This window comes from Lithobates pipiens, unplaced genomic scaffold, assembly GCF_037356315.1.
Source record: "Lithobates pipiens isolate NorthernLeopardFrog02 unplaced genomic scaffold, aLitPip1_a1.2 Scaffold_18, whole genome shotgun sequence".
NCBI classification, from domain to species: domain Eukaryota; kingdom Metazoa; phylum Chordata; class Amphibia; order Anura; family Ranidae; genus Lithobates; species Lithobates pipiens.
In genome coordinates, this window is record NW_027507758.1 from 328,089,058 (window position 1) to 328,102,971 (window position 13,914).

Genomic DNA, 13,914 nt, shown 5'->3' on the forward strand with positions numbered 1-13,914 from the left:
GATGTGGTTGAAACGATCTTTTTTTTTTTTTTTTTTTTTTTTTTTTTGGGGGGGTATTTCCCCTGTTATCGCCTGGTGATCTGGTCAGTAACCCACATTCTGTATTGAAGTGCCCCAACTCTGGATAAAGGAGCACAGGGGGCACCTTTTGGAGGAGTGGCGTTGTCAGTCTGGGGCGGGGTGTTGGATATACTAGCAGATTTAAATACACTAACAAATTGAAGCTGAACTCAAGTTGATGCTTTATAAGTTAGAGCAACAGTCTTTTTTTTTTTTTTCTTTCTTTTGGGTTAAGGGTTTTGCATAAATAAAGGCTGACTATTGTAAGCCCTCTGTCGGTGGTAAATGGTTTGTCTCACTCCAATAAACTGAAACATCTGGCAGAGAGCTTGTTTTTTTTTTTTTTGAAAAACAGACTTGCTGATTGGCAGTGGCGGCAGGTGGGTTTTTCTTTAAGGGGTGGGGGTCGGAAAACAACCACCACACCCCTCCCCCCCAAGCAACCAGCACTTACCCCATCTGGATGGTGGATTGCCGGCAGCAGCTCCGGTGTCCTCAGCGCGCTGGGAGCAGCGGCATCCAGTGTCCTCAGCTCGGTGGGGGGCTGGCGGTGGGCTTGGAGCAGCGGCTCTGGTGTCTCTTCCGCCACAGCTTCTGTCGTGCATGTCCTCTCGCCTCCTCCTTCTCCAAGGATTGCCTGACGTTTTGGTCAATCAAGAAATAAGTCTCCAGACCTGCTTCCTGATTGGCGGGGGAGATTTGGTTTGAAAATGGTGACTATTTATTCACTATCATCACACAACTGGGTGGGCTCGGAACATAGTGCTCTGCGCCCCAAGCTCACCCTTTTTTGAGGCTTATTAGAGCCTCTGGCTTCAACCACCCCCCCCCCCCCCCATTGGAATCCATGCATCCTGTATGTAAATCAGGGTGCCCGACGCATTCATGGCCCATGCGCCCTTTATAGACAGGCTGTCACTGCTGACTAGATCACCAGATAAAAGTAAAGAAGAAAAGTCTAACAAAAGAAAACTAATGCAGCCCTCACATATAAGAAATGGTAAGCTTCAATATAATTTTGCTTCTGGGTTTAATACTGTTTTTAATGGTATGTAGCATTGTAATGCAATACAAAAATCCTAGTGACCAACCGCTATTCAGGAAAGATGGCATGGTTTGTCCTATACCACTTAAGTTTTTTGCATACAGATGTACACGGGTGTTTGCTCAGCTACATGTATGTGTAAATATAACCAGTTATTTTAAAGTGGTTGTAAACCTCAGACATGAAATATGAACAAAGCATATCCCTCTATAAAGTGTACTCGAGCACTAAGGCCTCATGTACACTGCTGTTGGTAAACGGCTGTTCAGAGGCAGTTGGATGCTTTTTCAGTTGCCCCTGAACTCATCCAATGTTATGTGTACATATACCCAAGTTTGTCGTTTTTAGGCAGTTAAGTTTAGAGGCCTTTTTTGGAAAGCAAAAAAAAAATTAGTTCAGACGCTGAGTTTAGAGGCATTTCAAACGCTTCTAAAAGTGCTAACTCGCGTTTCATTTACAGGCGTCTTTCATTTTTGCCTATTTTGAAAAAAAAATAATAATAATTATTTTCTAAACCCGGCATGTAAACGCAGCAAAAAGGACGTTTTAAACATGGGTTACTATCTTTCAAATTAAATCATTCAGGAGAGGTTGTAAAAACGTCCCGTGTACGTTAAGCCTTAGTGTCACTTCTGTCTGCTGTTTTGTACCTCTGCTATTCATGAATCACTTCTGATAAGAAAAATTTCGAAAAATGGGGAGCTCCAGCTGATTGACAGCCTCAGCTTTGTCCCTGTATGCTGTGTAAAGAGGGGTGTGCCCCTTCCCTCCAATTATCTGAGCTCTCCTCACTCAGCTCCCCACCCCCTGCTTTTCAGAGCTGAGAGATCCTGTGTAAATTCTGCACTTTGATCGGTTGCAGAGGAGCAAACAAACTGGTACAACTTATGTAGGAGGGTTTGCTTCAGCTCTGTGTATAACTTGAGCCCAGTCACTTCACTAGGCTTGTGTGAGGGTTTACAACCACTTTAGATGCTACCAAGACCTAAAAAGAGTATTTAGGCTCAGTGAGGAGGGGTATATAGATGGTTAGAGTGCTGACAGGATGGAACCTTGAGCATTCAAGGCGAAAAAGGGGTAGGAAGTAGTACATGGTAAAGGTAAACTAGAGAGGTGAATGGAGTGGCAACCTCAGCCTGGACTCAAACCAGGCCATGCCCCCAACATGTTTTACACCACCCCGCCCGAGCTTATTCATGGGGTGTGGCCTGGTCAGAGTCCAGGCTGAGGTTGCCACTCCATTCACCTCTAGGACACCTTAGATGTGCGACTTCCCCTTTTTCCCTTAAATGCCACTAAGCTGGTGAAGTATATGATTTCGATTGCTCTATAGATGCCTTCTATTATGTTGGGGTGCAGAATCACAAATGTCACTGCAGTTTTCTGTTTTTCCTTTCCAACACTTTGCAGGTAACTTTAAAAGTCCCTTGTATCACACATCTTACATTTATTTTCTTTTTAATCGCTTGCTTATTGGATCACATAACAGATCTTTTGGGCGAGGGTGAGTAGTTTCTTGCTATCTATTTGTGATTGTCTTGATCGTTGGGGCTCTTCTTACTTACAGCTAACTTTTCTTCCCATTCCTGATCCTATGCAGACTCTCTCTCTGCACCTTCTACATCTCTTATCTCAGAGGCTCCTCAGCTGTCTGACCCATTTTCAGCTGAGCCCAGTGGCCTTACTGCTGCTCCCACTGAAACTCCAGCTTCTAATGTGTCTCCCGCTCCTGCGTCTATTAGTACTGCCAGTGCTGAGGTCGATCTCTTTGGAGGTTAGTAAGGTTCTATGATGTCATGTTTTGTGAAAGTATGTCATTTAGTTGTCGCACACTTCTGTTTTGAGCATTACATTGCACTTTGTGGAATATTATCACGTTGATAATAGGTTCTGACTGTCTATGGCTAGCCTAAGGACTCCTGTACAAAAGAATTTTGCTTGTGTCTGAGCTGCGTTTTTCTTTTTCATGCATGTTACTGTAATTGCAAAAATGACACAATTCCTTGAGCAACAGCAAATGCAACCAACCAGGGTTGATATAAATCAATGATGCAAATCTGTGTACGCTACAAACCGTATGATTGAATCGGTTCTCATATCGCTATTTTACTAACCTGACAGCTTATTATTCTAAATAGACAACCTTAATTTTTTTTGCAAATAACGATTCTAACTACCAGCAAGAATAAGTCCTTACATTTTTAAGATCCCCTGTCTTTTCAGATCCATCGTGGCAGCGCCTGTTGGTGGGCATCCACTCACCTGCTGCCACCTCCCTCACCTTGTGTCACTGCCGCATCACCAGCCGTCCCATTAAAGTGAATGGGACTGTTGGCGAGTCAACAGTGGGTCAGAGGAGCAGCCGCTGCAGGACAGATGACAGTTGCTCTTTAAAAAATATGATTTAAATCGAGTTGATTTAACCACTTGCCGACCAGCCACTGTCCTTATACTGCGGCAGGTCGGCATGATCTCGCAAACTGTCGTAGCTGTACTTTGGCTCTGTTTAAGTGGTATGGCAGGGGGGGGGGGTGCCGATGTTCATGGCCGGGGGTCATGGGCATGAGAGGCAGAACAGGGACATGTTTTCTGTGAGGAGAGACAGATTGTGAGTTCCTAATAGCTAGGAACATTTGTCTGCCATCTCCTATAGTCAGTCCCCTCCCCCCACAGCTAAAAACACACAGTCAGGAACACAGTTAACCCCTTGATCACCCCCTAACGTTAACCCCTTCCCTGACAGTGGCACTTGTACAGTAATTAGTGCATTTTTAGCACTGATCACTGTATAGTTGTCAATCATCCCAAAAATGTGTCCGCCATAATGTCGCAGTCATGATAAAAATCGCAGATCGCCGTCTTTACTAGTAAAAAAAAAAAAAAAAAAGAAGAAAATGATAAAAATGCCATAAATCCATCCCCTATTTTGTAGATGCTATAACTTTAGCGCAAACCAAACAATATTCACTTATTGCGATTTGCATTGCCAAAAATATGTAGAAGAATACATAGCCTAAACTGAAAAAAAGTAGCTTTTAAAAAAAAAAAAAAAAATAAATGGGGATATTATAGCAAAAAGTACTAATATTTTTTTTTTTTTTTTCAAAAACGTTCGCTCTTTATAGCGTAAAAAATAAAAACCACAGCTGATCAAATGGCACCAAAAGAAAGCTCTATTTGTATGGAAAAAAAAAGGACGTCAATCTTGTTTGGGTGCATTACATGACCGCGCAATTGTCCGTTAAAGCAACGCAGTGGCGCATTGCAAAAAATGCTCTGGTCATTGAGCAGCCAAATCTTCCAGGGCTGAAGTGGTTAAATTAAGCCTTTTTACTAGTCCTTTAAATCGTGATTTTAAATCAAATCCACCCATCCTAGGCTAGCTGTCTTGTGTGTCAACCCTTCTACCCTAGTTGATTGGCTAGCATTAATAGCACTCTATACCCTTGTACATGAGCCCTTGGAGAGACCGTTACTTTGAAGACAGAGACATACACTATATTGTCAAAAGTATTGTGACACCTGCCTTTACACGCACATTAACTTTAATGGCATCCCAGTCTTAGTCCATAGTGCTTAATATTGAGCTGGCCCACCCTTTGCAGCTGTAACAGCCTTCAACTCTTCTGGGAAGGCTGTGAACAAGGTTTAGGAGTGTGTCTATGGGAATGTTTGACCATTCTTCTAGATGCACATTTGATGTTGGACGAGAAGGCCTGGCTCGCAGTCTCCACTCTAATTCATCCCAAAAGTCTTCTACTAGGTTGAGGTCAGGACTGCAGGCCAGTTAAGTTCCTCCACCCCAAACTCGCTCATCTATATATTTATGGACCTTGTTTTGTGCACTGGTGCGCAGTCATGTTGGAACAGGAAGGGGCCATCTCCAAACTGTTCCCACAAAGTTGGGAGCATGAACTTGTCCAAAATATCTTGGTATGCTTATGCATTAAGAGTTCCCTTCACTGGAACTAGGGGGCCAAGCCCAACCCCTGCCCAAGCCCAAAAAAAACCCACATCATAATCCCCCCTCCACCTGACCTCATGTTCTATCGACCGCACCGATGGAACGCGTTGGTTAGATTAAAGCAGAGACTGCGAGCCAGCCTTCTCTTATATAGTGTATGTGCGATATGCATTAGCTGTACTTCTTTTTTTTTTTTTTTTCAAAAGTAAACAAAAATGCTATAAAGCGTTTCATACTATTGGTAAGAAATCGTCTGTCAGATAATGTTCACCTTCTACAGTGATCCTCTGCTGATTTTGTATGTTTGCCCACTGACAAAGAAATCGGCTATAATTTTAATGGTAGGTTTATTTTAATAGTGAGAGACAGAACAATATCCACAAAAACGCATTTCAAAAAAAGTTATCGATTTGCATTTTAATGAGTGATATAAGTATTTGACCCCTTTTGCAAAACATAAATTAATACTTGGTAGCAAAACCCTTGTTGGAAATCAGAGGTCAGGCATTTCTTGTAGTTGGCCACCATGTTTGCACACATCTCAGGAGGGATTTTGTCCCACTCCTCTTTGCAGATCCTCTCCAAGTCATTAAGGTTTCGAGGCTGACATTTGGTAACTCAAACCATCAGCTCCCTCCACATATTTTCTATGTGATAAAGGTCTGGAGAATGGCTAGGCCACTCCAGGACCTTAATGTGGTGCTTCTTGAGCCACTCCTTTGTTGCCTTGGCTGTGTGTTTTGGGTCATTGTCATGCTGGAATGGCTGAGGGAAGGAGGTTCTCGCCCAAGATTTGACGGTACATGGCCCAGTCCATAGTTCCTTTGATGCAGGGAAGTTGTCCTGTCCACTTAGCAGAAAAATGCCCCCATAGCATAATGGTTCCACCTCAATGTTTGACAGTGGGGATGGTGTTCTTGGGGGTCATAGGCAGCATTTCTCCTCCTCCTCCTCCCAAATATGTTGAGTTGATGCCAAAGAGTTTGATTTTGGGCTTATCTGCCCACAACACTTTCACCCAGTTCTCCTCTGAATCATTCAGATGTTCATTAACAAACTTCAGATGGGCTTGTACATGTGCTTTCTTGAGCCGGGGGACCTTGCGGGCACTGCAGGATTTCAGTCCTTCACGGCGTAGTGTTACCAATTTGTTTTCTTGGTGACTATGGTCCCAGCTGCCATGAGATCATATACAAGATTCTCCCCTGTAGTTATGTAAAGATTTCTCACTGTTCTCATGATCATTGAAATGCCACAAGGTGACACCTTGCCTAGAGCCCCAGACCGAGAGAGATTGACTGACTGTTATTGTGTTTCTTCCATTTGCGAATAATCACACCAACTGTTGTCACCCTCTCACCAAGCTGACTGGCGATAGTCTTTTAGCCTATTTCAGCCTTGTGTAGGTCTACAATCTTGTCCCTGATGTCCTTGGACAGCTCTTTGATCTTGGCCATGGTGGAGAGATTAGAATCTGATTGCTTCTGTGGACAGGTGTCTTTTATACAGATAACAAGCTGAGATTAGGAGCATTCCCTTTAAGAAAGTGCTCCTAATCTCAGCTTGTTACCTTTTTATAGAAGATGCCTGGGAGCCAGAAATCTTGCTGATAGGGGATCAAATATTTATTACACTCAAAATGCAAATCAAGTTAACGTTTGAAATTTCGTTTTTCTGGATATTTTTGTTGTTTTTCTGTCTCTCGCTGTTAAAATAAACCTACCATTAAAATTATAGACTGATCATTTCTTTGTAGGCAAAGCAGGGGATCAGATACTTTTTTTCCCTCGCTGTATAAGCAGCTGACCACAAACATTTTAGCTGCATTACACAATAGTGACCTCTGCTTCAATCCACCCAGATGCTAGCACATAGGCCACAAATCTGACTGTAATTGTCACAAGTGCAACTGCATTTCACCGTTAAGTTAATACAAGTGCACATAGCCTAATATTTTGTAGGTTTATTGCCTTTTTTTTTTAATCCTGCCTGAAGATTAAGGTCAGTCGAGAACAAAAGCGTTCAGGCAGGTACAGAACTGTCAGATGAAATATCAGTCTAATTAAAGCCTGTAGGCAAAAGTACAGATGGAACATATTGCTTGCTATGATTCAGCACCTTTATTGAATGCGGTGGGTTTGCCATGTCCCATATCCTCAGCCCGTGCCACTCCATTAATTATGTGCTCTGATTGGGATGCAGAGCGACGGGTACTCATCTGCAGGTACCTTTCTAAATGCAGTTGGAAAACGAGGAAGGTGTAACAATATAGAGTACCTGCAACACCTTTTATCAACTGGGTAAACCGTTTTATTTTCAGAAAATCTTACTCCAAATGAGGTCAATTAAACTTCTAAATTGATAAACTGAGCAAGAAAAACAGATGAGGACGTGTATGTAATTGGGTACCTTTTTATAGGACCTGATACTAAGAGTAATAAAGTAACAAGTAGTCACAAAAAAGTGCATTCAAATGATGGTGCATAAATAAAAATCTGAAAACCGTGTAAGAATCGTATTATTATATATAAACTTATTTCATAAATCAATGATTCAATGTCCGTGAAAAAAAAAAGGTTGAAGTCCCATACACCAAAAACTCTTCAGTAATTGCCTCTGATCACCACAGTGCCCTTTAGACCCCTTCACACTGGGCACTTTGCAGGCACTACAGCGATAAAAAGAGCCTCTGCTGTCTTCAGTGTTAAAGCGGTTCTTCACCCTAAAGGGGAAGTTCCGCTAGTATTATCCCTCCCCCCCTCCGGTGCCACAATCGGCACCTTTCAGGGGGGAGGGGGGTGCAGTTACCTGAATAATCCAGGTAACTGCACCCACTTCCGGCCAGACCGCCGCAGACCCCCGCATCGCTCCGCCCCCCCCCCCCCCCCCCCCCCCCGTTGTGTTCTGGGAAACACACAGTTCCCAGAGACACAGCGGGGGACCATAAGAGAAGCGCAGCGCGACTCGCGCATGCGCAGTAGGGAACCGGGCAGTGAAGCCCTCATGCTTCACTTCCCAATTCCCTGACAGAGGATGGAGGCGGTGGCTGCAGCGAGACGAGCGATCGCTCGTCATCTGCCGCCGACATCGCTGGAACCTGGGACAGGTAAGTGATATTATTAAAAGTCAGCAGCTGCAATATTAGTAGCTGCTGGCTTTTAATATTTTTTTTTTAGGTGCAGCTCCTCTTTAAAGCCCCAAGGGCTTTCACGCTGTAGCGGTGCACTGGCAGGATGGTAAAAAAAAGTCCTGATAGCAGCATCTTTGGAGCGGTGAAGGAACGGTGTATGCACCACTCCTTCACCGCTACTGTCCATTGAAATCAATGGGGCTGCGCGACTATACCGCCAGCATAGCGCTGCTTTGCAGTGGTCTTAACCCTTTCTCAGCTGCTAGCGGGGGGTAAAAGTGTCCCGCTAGTGGCTGAATAGTGTCGTGAAATTGGTGGTAAAATGCCGCTAAAAATGGCGGCGTTTTACCGCCAACGCACCCACCACCACAGTGTGAAGTGGGCCTTACCCCCACCTATTGGTGTCTTCTCACCTTAAATGGACCTCACTAATTACAGGAGGTCGATATGCATTTTGCAGTGTTAATAAGTGGCACCGCTCCCACTGGCTGTACACTTCTAATCTGAAGCGCTCAGCGAGGTGTCAATCCTATAGGAGGCCAGAGGAAAGCGCCATAGTGCAAACCGCTAATAAAAGTTTATTTGATATAAAAATCTGCTCACATTTCAGAAGTAAACTGCATTTCACAATAAAATCCTCGGCATACACAGCTCCACCTAGTCCCAGCGGGATTACATTACTGAAGGGGTGCACAGAAGTCACTTGACTGCACACCTGCGGCTAAACCCAGCACAAGTCGCTTTGGACAGCACTAGTCACCTGAAATTTTTCTATTTTTGCACTACTTGAGATTGAACTTTAATGTTGATTTTACATCTTTACCATTTTTTTTTTCACTGGAGTTTGGTTTATTTAATTTTTTTTTTGAGCACCAATTTTTCATTCATTTATTATAGCGAAATTTGCACAAGCATCATATATTGTTTGGGATGTACTTATTGAGGATGAAATTTGGTGTTTTAGATGATCTGATGCGAACACCCCTACTTTTTGCACTCTTTACACATTGAGTTTAGGATTGGGTGTTGGATATATGGTTGCAAAAAGCACAATTAACAGAGCAACAATAGTACACTACCCAATATAGGTCATAAGGTGAGCACATTCCCTATGACTTTTATCTCACTATTGGGGAATCGCTCATTACCCATTTTGAGAAGAATGACCCATTGGGGAATCAACCCTTCAGGTGATGGGAGTAACTACCACCCATTCATTGCATATTCATCTGGGAGGAGTGATTCACTGTCCTCCAGCTGTTGCAGAACCACAAATCCCATGAGGCATAGCAAGACTGGCAAACACAAGCATGACACCCAGAGGCAGAGGCATGATGGGACTTGTAGTTTTGCAACAGCTGGAGGTCCACTAATTGCATATCCCTGCTGTAGAGGATCACTCTTCAGGTGACGGGCAGCACCACCCACCCCTACATACACACACAACCTCTAATACGGGAGCTTTAGGTCAAAGCATTCTAGGGGGAGGCAGCAGCCTATCTTAACCCTAGGCGTGGAATACAACAATTTTTTATAATTACTGAAGAGTGTTTGGTGTATGGGACTGCAACCTTTTTTTTTTTTTTTCGTGGACACACACGCACACACACACAATATATCACGCATTTGTCCAGGTGGTTGGATACCTAGTGCTCCTAGCTGTTTCCTGTAGTATATAGAGTTGAGTAATAGGTGGTTTATCCACAGGGATAGCGTGGAAGGTTTTTTTTTTTTTTTGTTTTTTTTTTTAACATAAATTGCAAGTACAGTATAATGCATTGGCCTGCCAATATGTCTCAGGAATGTCAAAATCCACAGAAACTGCACGTAGAGTGTGGTATTGTACGAATAGGATGATTACTTAATTTCACATAAATTGCATTTGCTTAATATGTACTGTATATAAACATTTATTTTGGTGCTGAAATAGTGCAAAAGTAAACAACGGCTTTTTTTTTTTTTTTTTAAATGGTCTAAGGCAGGGGTCTCAAACTGGTGGCCCTCCTACATTATCTGTACACTTGCATGGTACACGACCACTAGAGGGAACTTCTGATTAGGAAAATAGCTTGCATCATTTCTCTGGACGTAACTTTTGAATGCATTCTAAGTTACCAGTAACCATTTTGTTAATTTAAGCTTCTATTTCCACGCATTTTACACAGAATAAAATTGATACAAAATAAAAATTTTGCTTTATGAAGATTATCAACTGTGTTTGTAAATCTAGACTTCACAGTAATACATTTGGAACTGTTCCTGCGATGAAAATACAAATCGTTTTCCTTAGTTTAACTTCCCCACTCCATCCTATTAGAAAAATTGGGGTTCAAAACTTGTTTCCAGAAGGCAGGTGGCATAAAATAAGGTAGAGGCGTCACTAGGGTTTGTTTCATCTGGTGCGGTAAAACATGGTGTCACTCATACCCCATCCCCCTGCCTTAGTACAGACCCAACTCCCTCCCAGCCCCCGTTCCCCAGCATAGAACTGTGCAGATCTCCAGAATGAATCTCACTTGGCTCTGAGGGCTCTGTGAGGTGGCCATAGGCAATGCTGCAGTGCATATACAAAAGGCACTTACAGCACTGTGCAACACACACAAAAAACTCAGTCGCAGAATAATCGCCATGCATTTCCTTTGCAGCCTTCAGGCAGCTCACCTTATGCAGCCTCTCCACTGAACATTATATAAGTCTCCCTCTCTGCTGCCCACACCTCTTCCCACTTCCTGAACTCCGGCTGTGACACTCCATCCAAACCTGCCCTGTAATCTACTGTGTAATATCTGTAAACAATCTTGAACTCGTAAAATGGTATATATTTCATATCAAATGATGCCTGCTTAGTAATTTCACAGGTAACAGGTATGGATGTTTCACATGCACAATGTGAATGTTACAAATGTATGTAGTTTTGCTAAATTTAGTATTTTCTCTTGGCTTTTTATTATTTATTTATTTTTGTTTTTTTTTAACCTGCTGACTGAGTTAACCAAGTAGCCTATTTCCACAGAAATACTAGTTACAAGCTGCAAGAAGTCTGACTTATGAGTTAACAAGTTGGTTATTACCTGAAATATAGTCAAAAATGTGGCCGCTATAGCTCACCAAAATGTCACTCTTCAAGGCTGTAGAAATAGGTAGGGTCTTTTCTTGACTCCCCTCTAGATTCGCTTTGTTTTATGCTTTACATTTTCGTTCAAGTATTCGAAAATCAAAAAATATATGTTCTGAACCTTATACTTAAGTTGCTGTTTTCATGCTAAACCTTGAGAATATCCTTGTGTGAGTACTACAATTAAATACAAAGTGCACTGCAGAAATACATTTTCCTTATTCAAACAAGGATATCCCTGAATGTAGACTTCTTTTGGGGGGGGGGGGGGGGGGTTGGTGTCTCATTAATTGCTGACGTACCTGCATGGAGCCCTTATACAAAATAAGCAGTTATCATTCATATATTGCTAAATGATAATTTACTTACTTATGGTAACGCTTGTTGTATAAGGGAAAGGGTACTCACCAATGTAGTTTTCTTATTATTTACTATTCCTTTTCTCCCTCTTCTTTTGCTTCACTTACATAAAAACCTCACCACAGATGCCTTTGCTGCTTCTCCTGGGGAAGCACCTGCAACACTAGATGGGGCTGCAGCGCCTCCCACCCCTGTCCCTGTTGCAGCGGCCCTTGATGCATGCTCTGGAAACGGTGGGTTTCATGTCTGCTACCTGTCATCTGTTGGCATGCTTTGTATTGTTTGTTTTTTTTTTCTAGCTGGCTAGTATTCAGACCATCCTTGTTCTTTTGTAGTTTGTATACTATGTGGCATTTCACTACATCAGTGTATTCATTTTAGTATAGACCTTCTTCTTGTTCTTCTTTTTTTTTTTTTTTTTTTATGAAATGCTACCCTCAACTGTATGAAGATTGTGCTGTCATGTTCAGTCTTTAAAAAAAAAAAGTCTACGTTTCTTCATTGCCATATATACAAGTTTTGTAGTGTAGATAATGTAAATTAATATTTGATTCTCCTGCTAGGTAAACAAATGCATGGGGAGTTTGTTCATTGAGTGCGCTGAGTTCCTGATCCTGTAGTCCTTCCTAATTTATCCTTCTGTTCTCCACCTTCTTCTTTAAGACCCCTTTGCCCCATCCGAAGGTAGTGCGGAAGGTGCTCCTGAACTGGACCTTTTTGCTTTGAAACCAGCTGAAAGCAGTACTCCTGTAGTTACCCCTACTACCACTGCAGCTGCCGCTAGTGCTGCTCTTGCAACTACTCCTTCTCCTCTTCCTCCTACACCTGCTACAGCAGTTGCTCCTACTACTACCACTACTACTACAACAGCTGCTACTACCACTACCACCGCTGCCGCCGCATCTGCCAGCACTACCACAGCAACTACTGCTGCTCCTGCTCTAGATATCTTTGGTGGTAAATGTCTTTGGGTATTTTTTTTTGTCTAGAGGTGAATTTCTGTTCATTGTCTTAATTGTTTGTTTCCAGTTAGGGTTAACCTTTTCATTTATGCTCTCTATCCCTATATTCTTCATTTTCAAGATTCGGTGTACATATCATGTAGAAGAGTTTTACAGCGCCCCCCCCCCCCCCCCCCCCTCAATTTTGTATAATACTTTGACTGTTTTTTAGCAAATTTTATCTTATGTTTTTTTTTTTTTTTTTTTTTTTTTTAACTTTAAGCTAAGCTTTCTCCAGAAATAAAATAATAAAAATAAAAAATGCAATGGTGTTCCAGGAGTTTCAAAGCAGATGGCAATTAAATAATATTTCTAAGGATTTGGCAGACTTTATTTTTTATTTTATTTGAGAAGCTGACAACAAATGGATTAAAATCTCCACTTGAAATGTCAAACTCTTAATGTTTACTATTGCATGTTACTAAGTGGCTTTTCATATCTGTCAGCTTGTAGCTAGAATGCTCTGATGCCTTGCTGATTTGATCAATTTCCAGCCAATATATATATATTTTTTGTTAATCTTACCATGCTGGCACAGGAAGTGCCAAAGATGGCAAAATCTTCAGCTTTAAAAGGAGTTGGAAATATACACTCAGTGGTTGCTTTTTTAGGGACCCCTGTCTCTTACAAAGTGGTGCATCTGATCAGCAACGGTGCTGAGCTATGCTGTGTCATTCAGATCACACTCAGTGGGCCTTTTGTGTGTATATGTGGGTAGAGGGCAGCCATCATACATTTTTGGGCCCCTTACACAGCTTTAGGCCTGCCCCCCCCCCCCCAGCCTGACCACCAACATTCCCCAGGGCTTACCCACAGGCCATCCTACCGAATCCAAGGAATATTATTGCGCCAACCTATATATAAAAAGTGAACCAAGCTGCTACACGAATGTGACAAAATTCATATACAAAAAAACTATAATGTAGCGCTAATAAATAAATGAAAAATAAATAAATGGTGAAGTGACTAGCACCAACAAAAAACTATAAAGTCCCAAGAATGAAGTGAATTAGTTCTTGGAATCCATATGAGTCTCAGATGTAGTGGTTCATACGATGCATAAGCAAAAGGATAATCCAGAAGACATCTGAGGCAGTAACATCAAAACGAAATGTGAAAAAAGTGGGTACTCTTACCAGAGCCACAGGACCTGTATGTGGGCAACACAAGGTCAAACGAGCATACACGAGTAAAACCTTGACTCTACAGGAACTGTACGACAGGTCACAGATGGTCCAT

General features: G+C 42.3%; 1 protein-coding gene across 1 annotated transcript in view; it reads left to right on the top strand.

The window, feature by feature from the left end:
* The window catches only part of SNAP91 (synaptosome associated protein 91), a 176,062-nt gene that overhangs the window by 125,356 nt on the left and 36,792 nt on the right, over positions 1-13,914 (top strand). The window contains exons 15-18 of the mRNA XM_077487319.1: positions 2,595-2,609; positions 2,706-2,879; positions 11,800-11,907; positions 12,338-12,631. Coding sequence (XP_077343445.1) covers positions 2,595-2,609; positions 2,706-2,879; positions 11,800-11,907; positions 12,338-12,631 — 591 coding nt within the window. The remainder of the gene's footprint in view (positions 1-2,594; positions 2,610-2,705; positions 2,880-11,799; positions 11,908-12,337; positions 12,632-13,914) is intronic.